General features: G+C 36.5%; 1 protein-coding gene across 2 annotated transcripts in view; it reads right to left on the bottom strand.

Annotated features, from left to right (window-relative positions):
• The window catches only part of dhrsx (dehydrogenase/reductase (SDR family) X-linked), a 43,640-nt gene extending 20,552 nt beyond the window's left edge, over positions 1-23,088 (bottom strand). For both annotated transcript variants that reach the window (XM_067404099.1, XM_067404100.1), the window contains exons 1-3: positions 22,969-23,088; positions 20,938-21,045; positions 18,227-18,292 (exon numbers count right to left, since the gene is read on the bottom strand). In XM_067404099.1, the coding sequence (XP_067260200.1) occupies positions 18,227-18,292; positions 20,938-21,045; positions 22,969-23,071 (277 nt within the window). In that variant the 5' untranslated portion in view covers positions 23,072-23,088. The remainder of the gene's footprint in view (positions 1-18,226; positions 18,293-20,937; positions 21,046-22,968) is intronic.

Genomic DNA, 23,088 nt, shown 5'->3' with positions numbered 1-23,088 from the left:
TGCAAACAGACTTTTACTGTAAGATATGGACCTGACAGTAATGCCACGATATGCTGTTATTTGAATTTTTATTAAAATATAGACAAAAAGCAATCAAAGAATGCTCCCTTTAAGGTGCCGTAGAACATCTTTTTAAATATAAGTAATATAAGTAATATAAGTCTGTCCCCTGAATGTGTCTGTGAAGATTCAGCTCAAAATACCCCACAGATTCATTTTTTTAACTGCCTATTTTGGGGCATCATTATATGAGCCGATTTAGGCTGCGGCCCCTTTAAATGCTCCTGCTCCCCGCCCACGGAGCTCGCGCTTGCCTTTAACAGCAAACAAAGTTCACACAGCTAATATAACCCTCAAAATGGATCTTTACAAAGTGTTCATCATGCATGCTGCATGCATACATCGGATTATGTGAGTATAGTGTTTATTTGGATGTTTACATTTGATTCTAAATGAGTTTGAGGCTGTGATCCGTGGCTAACGGCTAATGCTACACTGTTGGATAGATTTATAAAGAATGAAGTTGTGTTTATGAATTATACAGACTGCAAGTGTTTAATAATGAAAATAATGACGGCTCTTGCATCCATGAATACAGTAAGAAATGATGGTAACTTTAACCACATTTAACAGTACATTAGCAACATGCTAACAAAACATTTAGAAAGACAATTTACAAATATCACTAAAAATATCATGATATTATGGATCATGTCAGTTATTATTGCTCCATCTGCCATTTTTCGCTGTTGTCCTTGCTTGCTTACCTAATAATCGCTGGAGCTGTCAATCACACAGCACAAGTGTATCGATGACTCTTGCCAAAACCCCCACTATAATCAATGCACAATGAATCTCTTATTTACATCATGTTTGCACTGTTGGTTATGATGAAGGCATTCATGAGAGTGCAGAAATAGAGTTGCAATGACGAGATCACTGCATTCATGCACTCAACAGACAGGTCTGTCATCAGCTACAATGCTCATCTCTGCAAACTTTCATCTAAATATAATGCTATAATCAAAACTTTTCACGATTAGTTAATCTCCACAGCTGTAATAGTGAAAATGTAGTAAAAGTTTTCAAGAGAGTTTCACATGTAATGCTTATTTCATATGCAAAGATGTTAGCATATCATAGCAGTGGGCATTTACATTAAAGGATTAGTTCACTTTCAAATAAAATTTCTGATAATTTACTCACCCCCATGTCATCCAAGATGTCCTATAAGGAGAATAATTCTGGAATGTTTTCATCAAAAACCTTAATTTCTTTTTGACTGAAGAAAGAAGGACATAGACATCTTGGATGACATGGGGGTGAGTAAATTATCAGGAAAATTTTATTTGAAAGTGAACTAATCCTTTAAAGTCTTACAGTGGACACGCCCCTTCCAACACAGAGGTCAAATCAATGACAATATTTGATGTAAAAATCATACTAACATGATAAGTAAACCTCAGTAAACAATATAAAATAATAATTTAAAAATGCTGTTCATAACTCCTTCAGGAGTAATAAAATAAAAAAATGGTTTCACTCAAAAATTAAAGTGATGTCTTAATTTAATCAACTATGGTTGAGCTTCCATTTACCAAATTTGATGTGTTCTATGTATTTGCATCGATCAGTGTTTATACATGAATAAATAAATCCGTTCATTATAAAAAGCAATGGTGTCTTTATGAAGACTTAGATTAAACTGCTCAATTCATGGATTACTTTTAAAATCTCTTTATGAAACTTTTGAAGCTTTAAAATGCACTGTAAAACCGAACAGTGAAATTAATTAAATTAAATGAGTTTGTTTCACTCAAATAATAATGAAAGTTCATTGTACTTAATAAAAAAAGTTGCATGAACTTAAAATGTCATTGTAGTAAGCTGAACTTAATATGATTGAGTTGAGCTGCAGCAGATTTCTAATTCCCAGCATGCTTTGCGTCAGACCATATAAATAACTGTTGAAATTAAGTGTTATTTTGTGTGTTTTTGCACAAGATTAACATATGGAGATATAAGTTAATGTTTAATGTTGTGTTATGTTGGGATTCAGGGGGGTTCTGTTATGTTAGTTTTGTAGGGTTACTGCTGTGGTGAAGAGTAGAGCCTGTGGTTAGGTTGAGGATGAGCTGCAAAACATTTAAGACCACATATGTTGTTTGATTACACATATGCACCAGAGACACCTGCGCGCCACACTGGCCTTGATCCGCTTCCACGGCTCTCAGCCCCGCCCCACTGGTCACAAAAATTTTAAGTTCTACCAACTTTAAAAAAATGAGTTAGTTTACTTAAATGTTTTGAGGTAATAAGTTTCCTCAAATGTTTTGAGTATTCTGAACTTATTGGGTTTTTATGTGTGGTGTTTGGGTGGTCTTTAAATGGATGGACACAATTGATGAGAGTATATTAAAAATATCTTCATTTGTGTTCAAGTTGAACATAAGTCTTATGGGTTTGGAATGAAGTTATGGTAATGATGACAGAATTTTCATCTATTGGGTGAACCGATTATATAAATAGGGCCTGGTACAGAAAAATGCAAACAGAATCATGGAATCCAGCCATTAAATCTGAATTTACTGTATAACGTGAAATGTCTTGGAAACTATCGTCAGATACACACAGAAACTCAACGGTCTTCAATACAACATGCCAGAATAAAAGTTCAGTGTAGCTTGAAGAAATTATGACAGAAATATTATTACTAATGACTAGAATATACTTTAAGAAATAAAATATCACACAATATTCGTCCATGTTTTAATTTAGAGTTAACCTCTATTGTGAAACTCTATTGTGCAGCACTTTGTTTTCCAAAAAAATAAAGGAATTTTTGACATTCCATTTGATTATTTATAATAAATTTGATTAAATAATAAAACAGGGATTCCAGAAAAATAAAAGTAAGAACTAAAACAAGATTTGAGGGGGAAAATAAAATGGATTTCACAGGCCCTAAATAAACTACATTGAATGATTATGTTAGAAACAATAATTAAAAAAGGAAAAAAAAAAGTTTCTAATATGTCTGTGTCAGTCTGCATCTCTGCACATCCAGTTATTGGAGGAAAAAAACAAAAACAAAAATCTAATATAATAGAACCCAGAACTTAGCAAGGTGGTATTACTCTAACAAAAAGTTAAGCAGTTAATCTAATCCTGCCTCATGAAAGCCTCTCTGATCCTCAAGGCATCTTCATTTCTGAGATTTACTGTGATAAACAGCACAACTCCCTCAAGGTTTATAGCCCATCTCTGGCTGATTGAAACTGGCTGTAAGGATGGAATGGCCTCTGGTCCCCTTACAGTGCACTTGACCCAAATGCTATCAATCCATGAGATCAGCCCAGAAAAAATAATGAAGGGAAGAGAGAAAATGGGATGGCAGGAGGGATGAGAAAACCAGGTGCAATGAACAGAAATTCTGATGGCAGTGTGGAAAACGCAGATGAAAACAGTAGATAATAGGCCCTTGCTGCATCAGATCTATTTATCATACAAACAGAAAAATATTGTCTATCTGGCCCTCCCATTAAGACGTACAATTACGTACTATTTCAATGGTGACTTAGAAGCTAAGCTCTCATACCAGTAATAAAATCTGAGTATCTGTTCCTTTCAGCTCTTTGGCAGAGACTGCACCTTTCCAGCGCTGAGTACTCAACCGCATAATTAAACTAATTATAGTTACACAATTACAGCAATTACCCACTACATTACATTAATCGTTCAACACTACCCCAGTTTAGAGTGTGAAATGCCATTCTGACCAGCAACCTTTGATTACAAAAACTACTCATTCATCCCTAAATAACAGAATGTTCTCAGACAACTTATCAAGAGCACAAGTGACAACCTATAGTCTTAACCGTGACAAGATTTGGGTGAATCTATAGTTGCATTGAGATGAAAATTCAACGCATCTTTTTTTCTAAATCATGTTACGGATTTTATTCTGAACAATTCATTCATGCAAAAATTTTATTCTTTAACATTTTTGTCAGCATAATAATATCAGCATTCGTGTGAAAAAACAAATTTCTCCAATCATTTCATCCATTTTACAACTGACTGCAATTTCACGGTCAGATTTGCCTCCATCCAGTCAACAACTAGTGAGACCCTCTCTACATTTTTTTCTTCCTTTTCCATCTGTTTCACTTTGATGTATGTCACAATAGGGAAGAGAAGATCTGTTGCTACTTCTGTTACATTGCGACACTGACTTTAGATAGTTGCTTAAAGTCACCATGGGGTCTAAATTGCCAATTCTTATTTTTATGGAATATTGCAGTATTTATTATGAATGATTTATCTGTGCACTTATTATTTCTTGAAAATTCATGTGCCCATGTAATCTTTAATCAAAAAAATGTCCTTTCCCTCTTGCAACGACATCTCTTCCCTTCTCTGATGACGTGTTGGGTGGGACAAGCTCTCACTCACATGAGATCACAGCAATAGCAAACAACAATGATTCAATCAACAATGGACAAATTCAAGTTTCGCCCAACATTTTTCCTTGGTTGAGAAGCTGTTTCAATCAGATATATGTGACAATAGGAAAGAAATGACTATTGCAACTTCATGTTGACTTTAACATGTTGTGATTCAAAAGCACTATAACAGTTACAATTGTAGTTCACTTAAAGGATTAGTCCACTTTCAAATAAAAATTTCCTGATAATTTACTCACCCCCATGTCATCCAAGATGTTCATGTCTTTCTTTCATCAGTCGAAAAGAAATTAAGGTTTTTGATGAAAACATTCCAGGATTATTCTCCTTATAGTGGACTTCAATGGCCTCTAAACGGTTGAAGGTCAAAATTACAGTTTCAGTGCAGCTTCAAAGGGCTTTAAACGAAACCAGACGAGAAATAAGGCTCCTATCATAGTCCCTTTAAGACAAGTCATTTCACTCGGCGGCCATCTTTGAAATGCCTCTCAGGCATCCTGGGCATCATGCAGCTCCTATCTCTTTGAATGAGGAAACATCAAATTCTCCAAAGCTGTTCACCAAGCTTTTGCTTAAATTTCATATTTGAAATAACCAATAAAATCTGACAACTGTCATATAATTTTTTTTCCAAACGCTCGAATCATGACAAAAAACAGTATTTTTCCGGCTGGATCAAGCTAATGCGCATGTGCAGACCTAAATGCGCGTCTCTTTGGAGGCGCGTGTCTGACTGTTTGTATAAAAACCGGTGCTTCTAACGGCCACTGCAATGACGCGATGACTTTACCAGTCGGCGATTGGCTCTTATTTAGAAGGCGGGACTTATTCCGCCATATTGTGCGTTTCACTTTCTCCCATTCAAAACAATACGAGTGACACGTTTTGTGTTATTCTATAGTCTTTGGTCTTATCTAGCGAAACGATCGGTCACTTTCGGAAAAAATACAACTGTATATGCTTTATATAAACAGATGATCGCCTTGCACGTGCTTCCGCTTTCTGTTTTCTTTAAAAAGCTTATGTACCATGCCTTCCCTATTCTACTTACCGAACGAACGCGGCGCCAGTTTCGTTTTTTTCCGTAAGTAGAATAGGGAAGGCGTAGGACATACAGCATAAGCTTTTTAATAATCCTGGAATGTTTTCATCAAAAACCTTAATTTCTTTTCGACTGACGAAAGAAAGACGTGAACATCTTGGATGACATGGGGGTGAGTAAATTATCAGGAAAATTTTATTTGAAAGTGGATTAATCCTTTAATGAGAAAACCTAAGGAGTGCACAGTGGTGTTAATTGTAACAGCTAGTAAGTTTACATTATTTAATGGCTTAATTAAACTATTGGGGAAAATGTTTAAAATATCAAACTTTAATGAAATCATGTAGTAATTATATCATTAACAAGTCATAAAATGGCCATTTGTACCAAATTACATAGTGTAGCTTCATGAGAATGCTGTAAAAACCATAGATTTTTCTAGATGCACCCTTCACACACACTAAATGATTTGAATTTATGAGACTGGGCTAAAAGAGTATTAAACAGAAAGATATAAACGGGAAGAGTGATGTCTCTCGGTGGTGACATTGTGTATCATGACTCATGGAATGAAAGGGCAGTGGGGTGAGATACAGCTGAGTGTGTACGAATGAGTCTGTGTGTGTGTGTTGGGGACATCAGGACATGTTCATGGGGCAGAAGCCTAATGATGTATTTTGTACTCCCTTAGGTTTCTCTCTCTGTGTTGTGCATATATAAGAGGCAGTTCATGGTGTGAGGCAAAAAGGATGACTAAAGCCTGTCCTGTGTACGATAGCTCTATATTGTCTCCCTCACATAATTTGCTGTGCTTCAGGCCTTTTCCGCTACAATATCATCAATATTGATAATCTAAAGGGTGTTTCCATACTTTGTTAGTTTCCAAGTTCTTATAACAATTGGCATGAACTGACATGTGAATGTGCCAAAGCAAACCCCATTAAGGTGAACCAAATTGAGACCATCTCAAGAGGTGGTCAGAGTATTTTTTTTTTTGTTTGTTTTTTTTAAGTATGCATACAGTTTTATTTAGTTTGACAAGGATACTGCAGCTCACACACAAAAAATTAACTTTTCTTTTTAAACCTAAAATGCATCAGACACAACACATAATTGAGCATCATAAGTAAGTGCTATTTTAAAACTATTTAAACAAGAAAAGGTACATTTCCTATTAGTAGAACAACCTGAAATGCCTCAAGACATCACAAATACAATGCATCATATATCACATATGGCTTCCCCTTAATAGTTGACTAAACATTAGTCAACGAGAAGAGTTTTAGTAGACCACAATTTTTATTAACTTTGTGGTATGATGTATGTCGGGGAAGGAAATCCAAACATGTGTCTATTATCCATCAACCTCAAATATGGCTTATCATTTGAAACATGTAGCAACTTTACTTGCCCCCTCGCTGTTACGTCACCCCTAGATAAATGTGCGCTATAGGCACGTCTAGCATACTGCAAGACATGGTCCCTGTATACACCTGGTATTGAGATGCGTTTTGGTCAATCAAATCACAAGTGGACGACACTAAATAGTAGAAAACACATTTGAACGGATTGATTTCGTATTGTAGATGCTCATGTGGTTGAATGTGTTTGAACAGCCAAAAACGACCGCCTAATACTTAAACATTATGGAAAGCATGCATGTCAGACGAGATTTAAACTTTGTCGGCTAAAGACCCAAGTTTGGTTTGAAAAGGAAAAACGTAGCAAGCACAATGTTCTCTTACCATTCCTGATTTTTAACATAGACTCATAGCGTTCAGTGCAATCTTGCGGCTTTCAGAGCAGAAATGAAAACTATTGCTCCGTATGTTTTTCCGTCATCTCTGGGCGTGTTCATAAGTGAATTGTGCAAGCTTATTGCTTTTGACAATTAGATCAAAACATCTAAAAAAAAACACACACACATATATACCAGATATATTTACCAATCCCTCCCCTAGAAGAAAGCGCTCTGATGAACCCGGAAGCACAGCACTGTTTACTACATCAACTGCGTAGGAGACTGGCATGGAAGAGAAGAAATTGTTGAATAAAGCCATTATTTTTGTTTGTTTTTTTGTGCACAAATAGTATTCTCATCTCTTCATAATTTTTGGGAGAACGAACCCTTTATTAAGTGCTTAATGCCAGTATTGCAGAAGCTGAATCAGGGCAGTGTCAGGTGATCTGTTCACCATAATGCCACTGCGATGGCACAATCCTAGTGATTGTATCCTCCAGAATGGCATCTCTGAGGATTCCTTCATACACTTTTCAAACACAACTGATTAATGAAATCTGGGGGTAATCTGAAAACTGGGCTTTGCTGTTTTAGGAACAGCTCTGACCATAGCCTCCTTCCATTGTTTAGGAAAAATATTATGTTGAATGCATGTGTTAAATATATCACGTAACACTACCAGTTCTTCAAGAAAGGTCTTTAAGACCCAAGGAGAAATACAGTCAGGACCATTTATACAGTCAGGACCATGCATTTATTTTAAGTCTAGCTTTAACTTGCCCAATACTCAGGGGAGGTATTCTACCATTTGACAGCTTTTGAATAACATCATCTTCAGAGGGAGAAGTTTGGATCACTTGATCCCACATGGAAGCAAAATGCTTAGCGAAGGTATCACACTCAGACCACATCTCTTTCCATCCCCATTAATGCCTTCAAAGACTCAAACCACTATGTTGTCTTAGTACAGCACAATTCTTCCACTTTGTTCTTGTAGCATTGTTTCTTTTTAGTCTTAATTTCTTTGGCACTCATTGATTTTAGATTTTAGATCTTTAATTTGTATAGTCATCCAAGGCTTGTCATTATTTGTAATAGGAACTTTTCTTTAACGGAACAATTTTGTCCAAGGTAGACCTGATAGTGGAAGTAGAGGCACCAACCTCTCAGTACCCTCGTAAATGTGAGAAAAAAAATCAGCAGTATTCATGGGAGTGCCCAATTGCCTATTTGTCTCAGATGCAAGTTTTCTACAAAAGATTTACCAACATTCAACATGAGCCAACAGGGGGCAAATGCTCAGGTTACTCATACATGGGAGCTATGTTGGTAAAGATTGAATCTTTCTTGTTGCTCAAGACACTACTTGTTTCAATCTATGTCTGCTACTGATGGTTTCAGACTTTGTGTCTCCAAGTATGACATGATCATCTGCTTCTGAGTCAGTTCTGCGTGATGTTTTAGACATACAGTGCAACTCCTCCTTCCCCTGCCCTCACGATCCTGCTGAATAACAGCTAAATCATTGCTCACTGGTATACTGTGCAGCCATTTGTGGAGTAGGGAATGCACATTAGAAAGGAGAAAACCAGGCATAGATGGCTTTGATTTGCATAGATTTATACTTCTGTGCAATAAGTTTTCAGGGAAATAGCAACATGCAAATATAAGCAATCTTCGCTCAGTCAGCCATGTTTCAGTGTCTGCTAAAGTTTCACATAAAGTGGGGCGATTAAAAACAATTGTACACACTGCAAGTATAAAGTTCTTCCCAGCTTTCTTACCCCTATGGTGGGATCTGAGGAAAAAGATTCTTAAAAAAGATTCTAAAAGTTTCAAAGGAAACTACCATCCAGATCCACTACAAATGAGTTGGCCGCATTTCCTAGAATCCAAAATCTGATGATACCATCCACATATCTTTGCTTCAAAACCGAACATGTTGTCACTCAAAAACGTAGTTTGCATTTCCATGCCACACTCAGTTAAAAAGGATTAAAAACTCACAAAAAATGTTCCATAAAATAAGGAAAGTCATACAGGTTTAAGTGAACTATTAAGTGAAAATGTACTTTGTTCAGCTGGATGCTGAAACATCTAAAACATGTTTAATCTCATCAATACAATCAATAATTTAACAGCTCTAATTATACTCAAATATTTAATATAATATTGAATGTCTATTTAAAGGAGTCTTAGTTTGGTTCTTGAAGAGAGGTCTAAATGTAAAAACACCCTATTTTCGATATTGTGCCAGAACATGAAGACAGACCATAACCAACAATCATGCTGTTCTCCCAAAATCACAACCTCTAGAAACTCTACGATGACAAGTTTTGTCCATGTATTTTCACTCTGTGCTTTTCATTCGAGACTTTCTCAAAGCTCTTCAGTCGTGGTCTGTCTGTCCTGGCATGATTGATCGTTGGCATGACTCTCGGAGAGCTGCTGGACAGGGATGCCTGCAGATGTTCTGTTCTGATTAAGAATCTGAGCTGCAGTAATGAGCACAACAGCCCATGCAGAACTCCTGAGTGCTGTTTCCTGATGGCACCGGACCAACGGGTCTGCTTTATAAGAGGTGAGTTAATCTGGGCATACGGCCCGCCATGAAATATACCTATCTCATCCTTATTTCCTTTTTCTCTTATCATTTTCAGTTTGAACGTGCCAAAGAGTGTGGTAATGAGGTAGTCTTGGCACCAGAGGTACAGTGCCAGCTGGAGGACATGGTGATTGGCATACCGCCATTTTCAAGTACCAACAAAGACATTCCCCCCTTCTCCATCTTCAAAGGCTGCCAGTAAATCAGACACGGGCTCCTGAGAGAGGAAGACTGATAGAGAATAACTCCTGGGTAAGTGACAGCTCTGGCTGAGACGCAGGGTTTTGTCAGTCGGGTTGGTCTCCAACAGGTCTCTGAAAATGTAGATGGAAGATGCAGATTGGATAGTACATCTTAGAGGGGATGATAAGATTTATCTCTCCGTATCAAGACAGGAAAAGACAGAGTAGATCAATAAAAGGACAGAGAAAAGGGAATGGTCTGGGTTTTTTTTTTCTTTTTCCATTGATGTCATAATTGCAATGTCACACTGCTATTATAATGAAGACGCAGAAAATAAAAATGTATGACTGCTATATTATAAACATGCAAAACAGATGATAACACAGTTATATGCACAAACACTATCAACTGCTCTGTATTTGACACCTCACAGATTTATGAACCTCCTGTTTGGTGCATATGCGCCGTTGTCTCTATAACAAAATGTTTTACAACTTTTGTGAACCTCTGACACACAGTATGTGTTGTGGCCATATGCTGGGGAGTCTGTCTAATTACATCAGGCGGTAGGGTGCCATCATCCCTACAATGAGCCCTCAAGTATACATTTTACTAAACACTGACTCCACTGGTGAGGCTCCAGAAGGTTATGTGCAGGTTCTGGCTGTGCAGACGTCTGCCGTTCACATCAGCTGCCAGCTGGCTTTCAACAGGTACCACAATAAACTCTCACCATGTCCTACTGACAATTATATACAGGTTTATAGGCAGTTTATTGTAAACTGTTCAGTTTGAGTATAGTGAGACATTACACCACCAATGAGAGTCATAAACCTTGATAATAAAATCTTGATACCACAGACCCCTTTTTGTGTAGTAAATTATTACTTTTGCGTTCTAAGTAAGCAATAAAGTATGAGAGGCTGTGCTGTATAAGTCATGGCTGAAGGGCGTTGTTAGGCACGACTTATTCATGATACAGCACTAGCCTCGAGTACCTTATTGCTTTTATAAAACGGTTACCACACAATACAAATATTAAAGGCAAAAATATGTATCAATGGAACTTTCATGAAGTAAACTTTCACTAAAGCATTCCTTCCGCTGGAAAAAATAGTCCCTGACCGTGAACAGCAACAGAAGTTACATTATTACGGCATTGGATGGCGGCAAAGACTGTCTTTACGTTTGTCAGTCAGTAGCAAAGACTTTAACATTGAAAAGACTGAATTGTTGTGAAAATGGAACAAGACACAACTGACAAATGCTTTGACTTGTGCTGTCAGTCATGGGAAAACCCCTTAACTGTTAAAAGGACAAGATAATACATCTGACATTTAAACAGATTTTTTATTATGAATATAGGACTGACCTGAAGGAAAATGCTAAATCTGAATGCAGGTAATAAACTCGCTCACTCTATCTCTTTCTCACAATACTCTTCTACATAATACTGTAAGCTTCAATTAACAATATTAAAGCTGCTGTAGGGAGTTTTTAGAAAATGTTGACTTAGCCTGAAAATTTGAACAAGCACAACTCACAGGTCACTCCCCCTTGCTCTCTGCTGCGCTACAGCCATCCCTCCACAGCTCCTCCCCCATCACAATGGACCCTGCCGTGAACGCGCAGGCTAGTAAGGCGGATAAACAGTTATGGCACATTCACTGGTACAGACGAAACATCAACAATATGATTTACATTGACTATGGCCTGCCCATACTTTGACTACAATCTTGGTCCTCAAAACATTACGTATTTTGCAATCATGTAGTGTAACTATATGACGTTGCACTATTTCTATAAGTAATAAATAGCTAGTATGATAATATAACGGTAACTAACATTAGAGTTTGCAAGTAATTATTCTATCGATATGTAATGCTAAATAAGGTTTGCTAGTACATTATTTCAGCAACATGACAAGCCAGTGAATAAGAAGGTTTCAATAGTTGCTTTGCACAGTGCGTGACATTTTATCTGTACGTTATGCGGCTAGAATTTTCAAGGAATTCACACCCACAGCGACTTCGAGGAGTCAACAGGCGGGGAGAAGAGGAAGCATCAGACAGGGGACGGGCAGGCCTGTTTTGAAATTATCTTAGTTGTGTAGTTCTTAAAAAATGAAACAAATCAAGCAGGGATACTTACTTGTCAAGCAGAAATGTGGCTGACTCTGCATCGGTTTTTAATCCTTTCAAGACACGTAGCTCCCTCCACCTCGGAAAAGCCGCTCCGATATTTACCCTCATTTTATTTCGGGCTCTATCTCATTCTTTCTTTTTGGCTTTTTTATCATCGCCATCTGTCTTTTTCTGTTCACCCGTCTTTATTTTATGAGCAGGTGTCACTCGAGGAATTGTCAGTTTGGATTGTTTTTCCGCCATAACCAAAGCTGCGGCACACCGGTAATCTTGAATTTGAACGCCTGTATGCTGGCGCTGTGCATGAGAGGGGTGTGATCAGCGCGTTCACGAGCTTGATTGACACTGCTAAGACACTCCTCCTGGCTCTGATTGGTTGTTTCTTACCGGGAGCGGTGTATTTCTGCAAATGGCAATAGGACCACTGGGAGAAGCCAGGAGCTTGATTTTTTCACAGATTATCTGTCTCATATTCTACAGGACATGTAGAACAAATATGTAAAAAATTAATTTTCACAAAAGTTACCTACTGCAGCTTTAATTGAGAACTTACAGTTTACATTGCTAAGAGTGGTTGCTAAGGGTGTTAGCGTTGGGTGAAGCAGTCATAGCCGTGTTTTATCGTGAATAAAACACAGCTATTGACCAATAAGAATCAAGGACAGGAATTAATTATTTTATAATAGTTTACATACACTACTATTCAAAAAGTCTGAGGTCAATAAGATTTTTTTGTTAAAGAAATTAATGCTTTTATTAAGCAAGGATGAATTGAATTGATTAAAATTTACAGTAAATATAAGTATAAATGTTACAAAGATTTCTATTTCAAATAAATGCTGTTATTTTGAATGTTTTTCACAGAAGTTGATATACTTTTTTTTCAGGATTTCAAATTTCAAAAGTACATAATTTATTTGAAATAGAAATCTTTTGTATCATCACAAGTCTTTACTGTCACTTTTGATAAATTTAATGCATCCTTGAATAAAAATATTAACTTTAAAAATAAAAACTTGCTGACCCCAAACTTTTGAAATGCATTGTATTTTTACATCAAAATGTACTTTGTTGAGTTGCAAAAGATGTTTTATTGATGCTGAAACATGTTTAATTAATGTCATTGATACCAATAAATTAACTGCCGTAATAATACTGAAATACTCAATAATCTATTGGAATCAGGTGATGACAGTCAAATTAGTCAGTCTGAAAGTAACATTTTGACGAACACATTCAAAAGACTCAAGTCACTGGGATGAATTAAATTTCCTACCACTGGTTAGATCAATGAACCACAATCAGAGCAAAGTCATCCAAATGGAGAACATCTGAAATAGTTGCCAGTCCAGTAAGTCACGAAGAACACCAGAGCAGCATCCAAAAATTGCTCAGCATGACTAGCATCAGAAAGACACCGGGCAAAAATAGTATCCTTGGCAGAGTAGCAAGGATGACCCACCAAGAAGAACACGAAAGCTTGCCTCATGTTTGCTAAGAAGAACTTGGATGATCCTCAAGAATTCTGGATCAAATTTTTATAAAGACATGAATCAAAAGTGGAACTTTGGGCTCATTATGCCTGGTGAAAAACACTGCATTTCATAAGAACCACATTCCTTAACATATTTATACAGTTAGAAAAGCCAAAAGATAACACTAGTATAACCGTATCTGTTTTTTTCGTAATCTTGCAAACTTTTTAAAACAGACAGTATGTAAATTGAGATTCAATCTATCTGTGCAAAGCAGAGGAAGAGACATTTAAACACACATTCGATGGCCATACAATATATATGTCACATATTGGTCAGACAAATACAGTAAACTCTGAAAGTGCATGTCATTGTTGCATGCTCCATGACCACATCTAACATCTGACACACAGTCACATTCTGAAAACCATTGTGATGAGCTACAAAGGCCTCGTCACTGAGAAATCACACCAACGATCCAGAGCTGCGGCAGCTGTGCAGAGAAAGAGACAAGCGGAGGATGGGTGGAAAACAGCCTTGGGAACATAACTGTCCACCCATCCAGAGTGACTGAATCCATAACGTGTTGACAGGGTGTATTGCCGCCTGCCACGGCTCAGCTCTGCACGTCTGCCTCGTGTTGTCAGGGCAAGAGAGAGGAGAGCGGATCAGCGTGGGACGAGTGTGTCTGCCAGCAGCGCTTTGCCCTGAATCAGTCACTCAGCACTATCTGTCTAAGACCGACATTATCTTGGAGCTGCAGAGTAAAGGGTCAGTGTGACCCCGTGATGAGCTTGGCCTGTACCATTTTGGGTGGTTCCGTTCAACTGAGCTTGGGTACATTCAACTAAAGCCATCTAAACTCAATACATTTAGGGCTTCACAGTAAGCATTTTTTCCCCTGGTGCCCTAGTTGGGCAAATGCTTGAGATTTTAGCTTGCCCTGCCAACACTTTGACTAGTAAAGTACAGTTCAAATGTTTGTGGTTGATAGTATCTTATGCTCACCAAGACTTTATTTGATCAAAAATACAGTAAAACAGTAAAATGAAGCTTTACAAATATTTTGTTTGTATCAGTGATTTGGAGCGTGTATCAAACTGCCAAAGTCACACCCCCCAGTGGTGAACCATTGAAATTTCGAAACACTTATGACGTAACGAAGCCTCGTTTACTGAAATCATGTGACTGAATCGAAACAAAAGATTTGTAAAGCTTCGAAGCTTCATGAAGCAGTGTTTTGAAATCGACAATCACTATATATTGTTGAATGAAGTCGTTATTTTGTTTTTTGCCGCACAAAAAGTATTCTCTTTGCATTAAGGTTGAACCACTGTACTCACATGAACTGTTTTAAATACGTCTTTAGTAGCTTTCTGGGCATTGAAAGTGTTAATTGTCTTGCTGTCAATGCAGGCCTCACTGAGCCATTGGATTTCATCAAAAATATCTTCATTTGTGTTCCGAAGATGAATGAAGGCCTTACGGGTGTGGAACGACATGAGAGTGAGTAATTAATGACAAAATTTTAATTTTTTGGTGAACTAACCCTTTAATTTCTTAATAATTTATCTGGCATATTATGCATTTTTTATAATATTCAACCAAATCTAACTAATTCGTCTACAACCAACACAAGTCACTCACACAATTTGGACAAAACCTCATGTTAGCCAGATAGAAAACTGTACCATGGTGAGCAGAATTTGCAACAACAAATATACAAAAACTCAGATCACAGATCAATTTATAAAAACACATGTAAAATAAACTAATGTAAGATGTAGTGTCAATGCAACAATTGTCTAATGGGGGATCAAAAACGGCTCCTTAATATGTTCTTTGATATTGTAATGGTGATACATTTTTTATATATTATAAAAAACTTTATATAAACTACTTTTGTGTAAGGCAACTGCATTTCAAAACAGCAACACAATCAAAACAAGCCAAGAACTGTATTCCTATATCAGTTTATTGACATTTTACACAGCACCTAAATTCACACTGGTCCACTTAGCAGCATGAAATACAAAATTATTTTTTTTAAATTTTAATAAATAATGCATATGTAGCGAGCAATACAATAATAGTTGAAGCGAATGCTGCAGGTTTACACATCTTCAGTTACAGAAGTGAAACACACAGGACCTGTTGTCGTTAATAGTGACAAAGATTCAATACTTTTCATGATTTGTTAAGGGGAGACACTACAGGCAAAAACACTGTTTTTTTCAGGCACCTGTCAATTTTGAGATTTTGCACTTTTTAGCTTTTCATAAAGTGTTTTTTCAGACTGGTAGAAAGAAAATATTGAAAATACACTTTTAAGTGTATGTTTTATAGCATTTTATCTATTTGTGTCTATAGATTTCAATTACAGTAAATATGTTTAAAGTAGGGCTGTCAAACGATTAATCACGATTAATCACATACGAAATAAAAGTTTGAGTTTGCCTAATATATGTGGGTGTACTGTGTAATTATTATGTATATATAAATACAAACACATCCATGTATATATTTGAAAAAAAAAATTACAAGTATGTGTATTTATTTATATTTTTATATAATTTATATTATATATAAATATATTTTTTGTACATAAATAACATATTTCTCTTAAATATATACATTAATTTGTGTGTATTTATATATACATATTATTTACACATATTACTCACACATATATTATGCAAACTCAAACTTTTATTTTGTATTAATCGTAATTAATCGTTTGACAGCCCTAGTTTAGAGGCCGTTTTCTCAAAATGAGTCAGAAATCTCCACTTCAGCAGAACATACATACACCAAACTTTACAGTTTTATTCCTATCTATATTCTAAAGGTTTTTACAGAAGGATTTGTTGATATATAATTTACCGAATTTTATACAACATTTTATTCCTAAAAAAAAAATGGTGAAAATAATTTTTTTCTGGCTGTTGATAGCATTTTCTGATTTATGAAGTGATAAAAAGAGATATCCAAAATTCCTTCTGTAAAAACCTTTGAATTTAATATGTCCAAAAAATGCGAACTGTAACGATAATGAGAACTGTGAACTTGACGTCATCCAATATTCAGATTTTTGTTCTAGAAATGTATGCAAATTAGTGCATATTTAATTAGATAACACCCCATTTGCATACTTAAACATAACATTTTAGAAAACTTGTAATACCAAAAATGTTTGCAATTTTTAATGTAATCAACCAGCTGGTGATATCTCTTAGTTAATTTTTTTACCCTATTCACCTGGGGTGTCTCGCCTTAATTGCGATAACAATAATCATAATCTAGATTACTTTTTTAAATAATTGTGCACCCTAAGATAAATTTAATTCACATTTACTTATAGTTTAATTCAGCACTTAATGGACATGAGCATGTGTCATCATAATGATGCTTGTGTTGAAGCAACACATTCCTGGCAATTTTAATGCAATATTTACTGTGATTCAGGAGCAAAAGAAATGAGAAAATGTAGGAAATAAACATTGAAGTAAACATTTTCAAGTGTGACCTCTTTGACCCCCTAGCTGCTTTTATACCAGCAACATTCACATGGCACAGCATTCATTTAATAACCCAGCCACAGCAACATTTAAACTGTCCAATTGAGCAGCAGTAAACATCTTAAATAAGACGGCTGCTCGACTTTAAAGTTCCCACACAGCAATCTGAGCCCATTATAATTACATGTCTTATCTTTGTCAGCTCAGTCTATCTTGTTTTCCTAAATCAACTCCTCTGTTTAACTGGATATGATGTCTAACCCTCATTAGGCGATTGTAGCCGTATAAAGAGCGATCGTGTGTCATTATTAGACCAGCTTAAAGAAGTACAGTGACAGATCAAGCTGAGTGCAAAGCCTCACTCACACATATGAACACAACCAGACCTCCAGCCAAGCCTTTGCTTGTTTTGAAAGACTCATTTCTTGTTAGCACATCTGACATCTTCGCAGTATTGCTTTTTTTTTTTGCCTCTGAACCAAAGGCCAATTTCAAAACTGGTATTTAAGGTTACGGTTTCAGACAAACTGACCCTAGATGAGGGCAGAAGGACAGTTTTCCTTCAGTGTATTATCTCAACTTCAATAGCCCAATGATAAAGGCTAGAAGTAAAAACGGATGGGCCTGTTCTCGTCTAGCAGTTAAAAATCCATGTGGGGGAGGGGTGGATACCGCAGGGAAGCGAGCATGCCTTCATCCAAACTGCAGCTCTCTATATCCCATCTGCATTACAATGAGGTTATGGTTCTTCAGCGAACACAATCATCAAACATCTCTCTATTGGTATTCTTCTGCTTGCTTTCACACATTCTTCCAGTAAACACACCAGTCCAAACATGGCAAGAAAAATGATCCCGTTTAGCTGCAAGTTAAGAGGTATCAGGTCATGGTGGAGTAAATCATCACCTCAAGGAGAACGTAAAAGTCAGGATCACCGATGGAAGAGGGTGTAGACATGATGACGCTCAGGAATACACAAAGCCTTTCTTACAAAGCAGACCAGCTAAAAGCCCCAAGCCCTCCAAAACCATTTAATTTAGCAAGAATTTTACCTTTTCCCCGATTTAACTTCTGAATCTTCTTCACTGCTGCCAGACCCTCCTCTTCCTCATTCCCAGCTGAAGAAGAGAAAGAAAAGACAGGGAAGGAAGGTTTTAAATATACTAATTATTAAGTTCTCATTGCATCAATGGCACATGAAGAGTTTAATTCAGCAAATCAGTTAAAAAATATATAGAATTCAAAATAAATGTGTATTCTAAGTTGATTCACCGATATTTGCTCATGGTAAAATTAAAGGTGCATTCAGTAGTTTGGTTCTAATTTAAAAAGGTTTTATACTAAGAAATAAATTGTGTATTTTGTAAAAAGAATGTTTTTCTCTTTTCTATATGAGAGTTGTCCCCTTCAAAATGTATTTGGCCATGTTGAAATGACGTGATGTACGGTACAAGTGTCGGAAAGAATCCTCACACTCATTGGCTGCCCTCTTTGTTGATACACTAGTAGTGTAGTGTTGTTTCGTGATGTGAAACATGAAAATTAGACAATAGCAGAGACCAGAAATTTTACCAGCAGAGACAGTTGGAGAATCAGTACCTGTATTGCAAAAGAAGCAGAACAAGTTTGAAGACTCGCTAGTATCAGTGTAATTTACATAAAAGTCAGAGACGATTATGCTGATCCACGTCGATAGATGGCAGTATAGTGTCTAACAGCATTGTGGGATTGGTACTTAAAGGCCCACTGAAGTGCCTTGGAACGCGCAGAATTATTCAATGTGTTGACGTAATTTCAACTGAAACTGGAAGACAGGGTGTGACATATCAAACAGGTCCTCCCCTTTTTTTAAAATAGCCAATAGCGTTTTGCTTGTATCACAGCTTGGCCAGAGCTATTGAGCTAGTTAAAATATCAGTTTCCTTCTAATGATGAACAGTGACGTTAACGCTACCTGATGAAATACTGAATGCACCTTTAAACAAAATTGTTCAAAAAGTTATTTCAAGAAAAAAAAAAAAAAAACTCCCTTTGCATAGAAATTAATTTATAACAATGTTAGATGGCACACCATCAGAAAAATAATGTGTGAAAATGTACCTTATCTATGGTAGCATATTAGCACTGAAAGGGTCCATAATAGTATGTTAAAGGTGCCCTAGAACTTTTTTTTTAAAGATGTAATATAAGTCTAAGGTGTCCCCTGAATGTGTCTGTGAAGTTTCAGCTCAAAATACCCCATAGATTTTTTTTTTTTATTACATTTTTTAACTGCCTATTTTGGGGCATAATTAGAAATGAGCCGATTCAGGGTGTGTGGCCCTTTAAATCTGGTGCTCCACGCCCCAAGAGCTCGCGCTTGCCTTAAACAACATAAAAAGTTCAAACAGATAATATAACCCTCAAAATGGATCTTCACAAAGTGCTCGTCATGCAGCGTGTCTAATCGCGTAAGTACAGTGTTTATTTTGATGTTTACGTTTGATTCTGAATGAGTTTGAGGTTTTGCTCTGTAGCTAACGGCTAATGCTACACTGTTGGAGAGATTTATAAAGAATGAAGTTGTGTTTATGAATTATACAGACTGCAAGTGTTTAAAAATGAAAATAGCGACGGCTCTTGTCTCCGTGAATACAGTAAGAAACGATGGTAACTTTAACCACATTTAACAGTACATTAGCAACATGCTAACAAAACATTTAGAAAGACAATTTACAAATATCACTAAAAATATCATGTTATCATGAATCATGACAGTTATTATTGCTCCATCTGCCATTTTTTGCTATTGTCCTTGCTTGCTTACCTAGTCTGTTGATTCAGCTGTGCACATACAGACGTTCTGTCCTTGTCTAATGCCTTTTATAATGTTGGGAACATGGGCTGGCATATGCAAATATTGGGGGCGCACACCCTGACTGTTACATAACAGTCGGTGTTATGTTGAGATTTGCCTGTTCTTCGGAGGTCTTTTAAACAATTTTCTTTTAAAGAGATTTATATAAGAAGGAGGAAACAATGGAGTTTGAGACTCACTGTATGTCTTTTCCATGTACTGAACTCTTGTTATTTAACTATGCCTAGGTAAATTCAATTTTTGAATCTAGGGCACCTTTAAGTGACTAATATTGGCATCCTTTAGGAGTAGATGATGTCCAGAAATATACAGTACCTTTTGAGGACATTGCCCTAATGACAATCAATTTTACCATCATTGCACATGTTTTTCAGTTTACCTACAAAGAGGCACAGATTTACCTCAGGCTCACGCTTCAACCATGGAGCTCAGAGCAATTATGCAACAGTTTTACCATGAGCTTTCACCAATGTTTTCAAAACAGCCAGTAGATTTAAAAACTTCTGCCAAAGTCAAGTCCAGTTCCTGCATATACACTACCCGAAGAACCCTGTCCTGCATTTGAATGAACATGTGAGGAGAGGTACTCTTGCATAAGCCCTTCTTATTGCCTTTAATGTGTCACTATACTCCAAGAAAAAAGCTCTTATTGATAATGCAGACTGACTAGGAGGAATAAGAAGAGAAAATTGTTGAAACAGGAAGACAAGGAATAAGAAGAAGTTGGGTTGGAGCTTCTTCAGCACCAGTCATACTAATAACACTGTACATGGTATGGACAATATCAAAAAGTATCACAAGTAGCAGGAAACCAATTAAGAGGTTACATAACCACATGAACCGATCGGTCAAGACACCGGTGGAATACTGATCTGATCTGAAATCAGGTGTGAGATGATACTATACCAATGATCACATGCATGTCCAGGCTGACCAGATGTCTGGAAATCTCAAATCCCATTCCTCTGGTTCCCCCTGTAACTATGGCAACCTTTCCATTCTGCTTTGGCAAATCTGAGCAAGACAGGAAGCAAGAAAATTTTGAAAAACAATTTAATGCATAATATTTCAAAAACGAGGGGGCGTGGGTTCACAGAATAACTTTGTTTGGGACATATTCTGAAATCCCTCTGTGAGTGTTCTTGGATGTGCAGTGGCCTCAGGGATCATTACATGTAGAAACTGCATGACCTGATTTTGTGATAAGCCTACTAATGGTGCCATTCCTTCACTCTTTTGCTTAATGAGCATTATTTATTAACACTAATTACTAATATTGATTAACAAGTCCACTTGTCCAATACTGATGTTTTACTGGACAATCAGTCAAGATTATTAAGCAGTGTTTTTATTTTTTGTTACCATTTCCATGTTAAAATGTCCAGTTAAATCAAATAAAAAAATCAAATAAAATCCAGTAATATTAAGCACTCATTGAAGTATAAGTGGGAGACAGCACTGCCGTTGTCAGAGCGCGATCAGACCTCACTAAGCGAGTGCTGAAAGCAGTTGGACATAGTGGTGTATTGGAGGTAAAAAAAATTATATAAATACTGTTCGGTTTCTCGCACAAACTGATTGTTTCGTGTCTTAGGACATCAATGTGTCGTAACGAGCTGCAAGGTTTAATTTGGATTTGTCTATGCAAGTTTTTTCTACTCTTATTGTTCGAGTTCCCATTCACTCCCATTATTTGACTGTCAGATGGCAACGGTTGGAGTTAAAAATCATCATTTGAGTTCTACTGAAGAAAAAAAAGTCACCTACATCTTGGATGCGCTGGGGGTAAGCAGATAAACATCACATTTTCATTTTTGGGTGAACTATCCCTTTAACTGTAAGGTTTATATTTTATTGCCATCACACAAAATAGTCAAAGAAAGCAAACAAGTCTTAAAAATTAGTATTCATTAATCATCCTTTTCTTTTCTTTTTTTTTTTTTGTAGCTAATCCCGTGGGCTTCAAAAGCTTTAAATATTTCTGAATCAAAAGACCATTGTGAGGATGGATTTGGTTCTAATCCTTGTGCTTTGCACAGGGACATGGTTGCCCTTTAACGGTGATTTAATTTTAAGTAAAGAGCTGTCTAAAATTACAACCATGCAATCTTAAATAGAAACTTGTGATTACTTTGTGATAATGATGAAAAGCCATCATTGAATATCTGGCAACACTCGAATGACCTGTAATCCAACATAAATTAGATAATACATAATGTGTATGTTTTATAAAACAGGCATAAGTATGTACACTATAAAGCCAGAGTTTAAGCAAGAGACCAATGAGACACTGGGGGTCCTTAGGTAAGATTTTCTTTTAAGAAGTTCTTTAAACAAAAAAAAAACATTACATTTCTATTTAAATGAACATTAACTAATGAGCCTTATTACGTAATCACACACACACACACACACACATATATAGTGTGTTTGTGTGCTTTAAAATAAATAGGTCAAAGGTTACAGTAGTTGTATTATACCAAATGAGAGACAGGTTTAAGTCGCAGGTTAAACTCAAGTTAGCAGCCATATACAAACTGTCTCAGTAGTATAAAGTATAAGAAAAAGTAGTCCACTCAACAACATAAAAAAAGTGCAATCTTCATTGTTTTAGACAGAATAACAGTCACCATCCACATTCATTACGCCTTTTCTTCCATACAACTAAAGTGAATAGTGATTGACTGATGCTGTCAATCTGTCGTACAGCTCATTTTGTTTTTTATTGGAAAACAGAAAATCATACTGGTTTAACCTAACCCTAACATGAAAATTTGTTTTTGGGCGAACTGTCCCTTTAAGTGCAGTTCCCATATATCATTCCAAAACTACACATGACAGCATACAACTGCTGAATAAATGTGTGACAGCTGTTAAGACACATAAAATAACTACCCGTTAGAGCACTACAGATCCGTAACGATAAAAAAGTCTGACCTGGCAGAGTGAACGATCTGTTGAAAAGCTGGTATAGGAGAACTTTGACGCCGTCTAAGTAGAGTCTGATGAAGCCGAGGATACAGGGCAAAAACCACCACATGTTTGAAGATGACAGCG

This window comes from Chanodichthys erythropterus, chromosome 12 (genome assembly GCF_024489055.1).
Source record: "Chanodichthys erythropterus isolate Z2021 chromosome 12, ASM2448905v1, whole genome shotgun sequence".
Taxonomy (NCBI): domain Eukaryota; kingdom Metazoa; phylum Chordata; class Actinopteri; order Cypriniformes; family Xenocyprididae; genus Chanodichthys; species Chanodichthys erythropterus.
The sequence above is the reverse complement of the archived record's forward strand: the minus strand, read 5'-3'. Positions and strand labels throughout refer to the sequence as shown.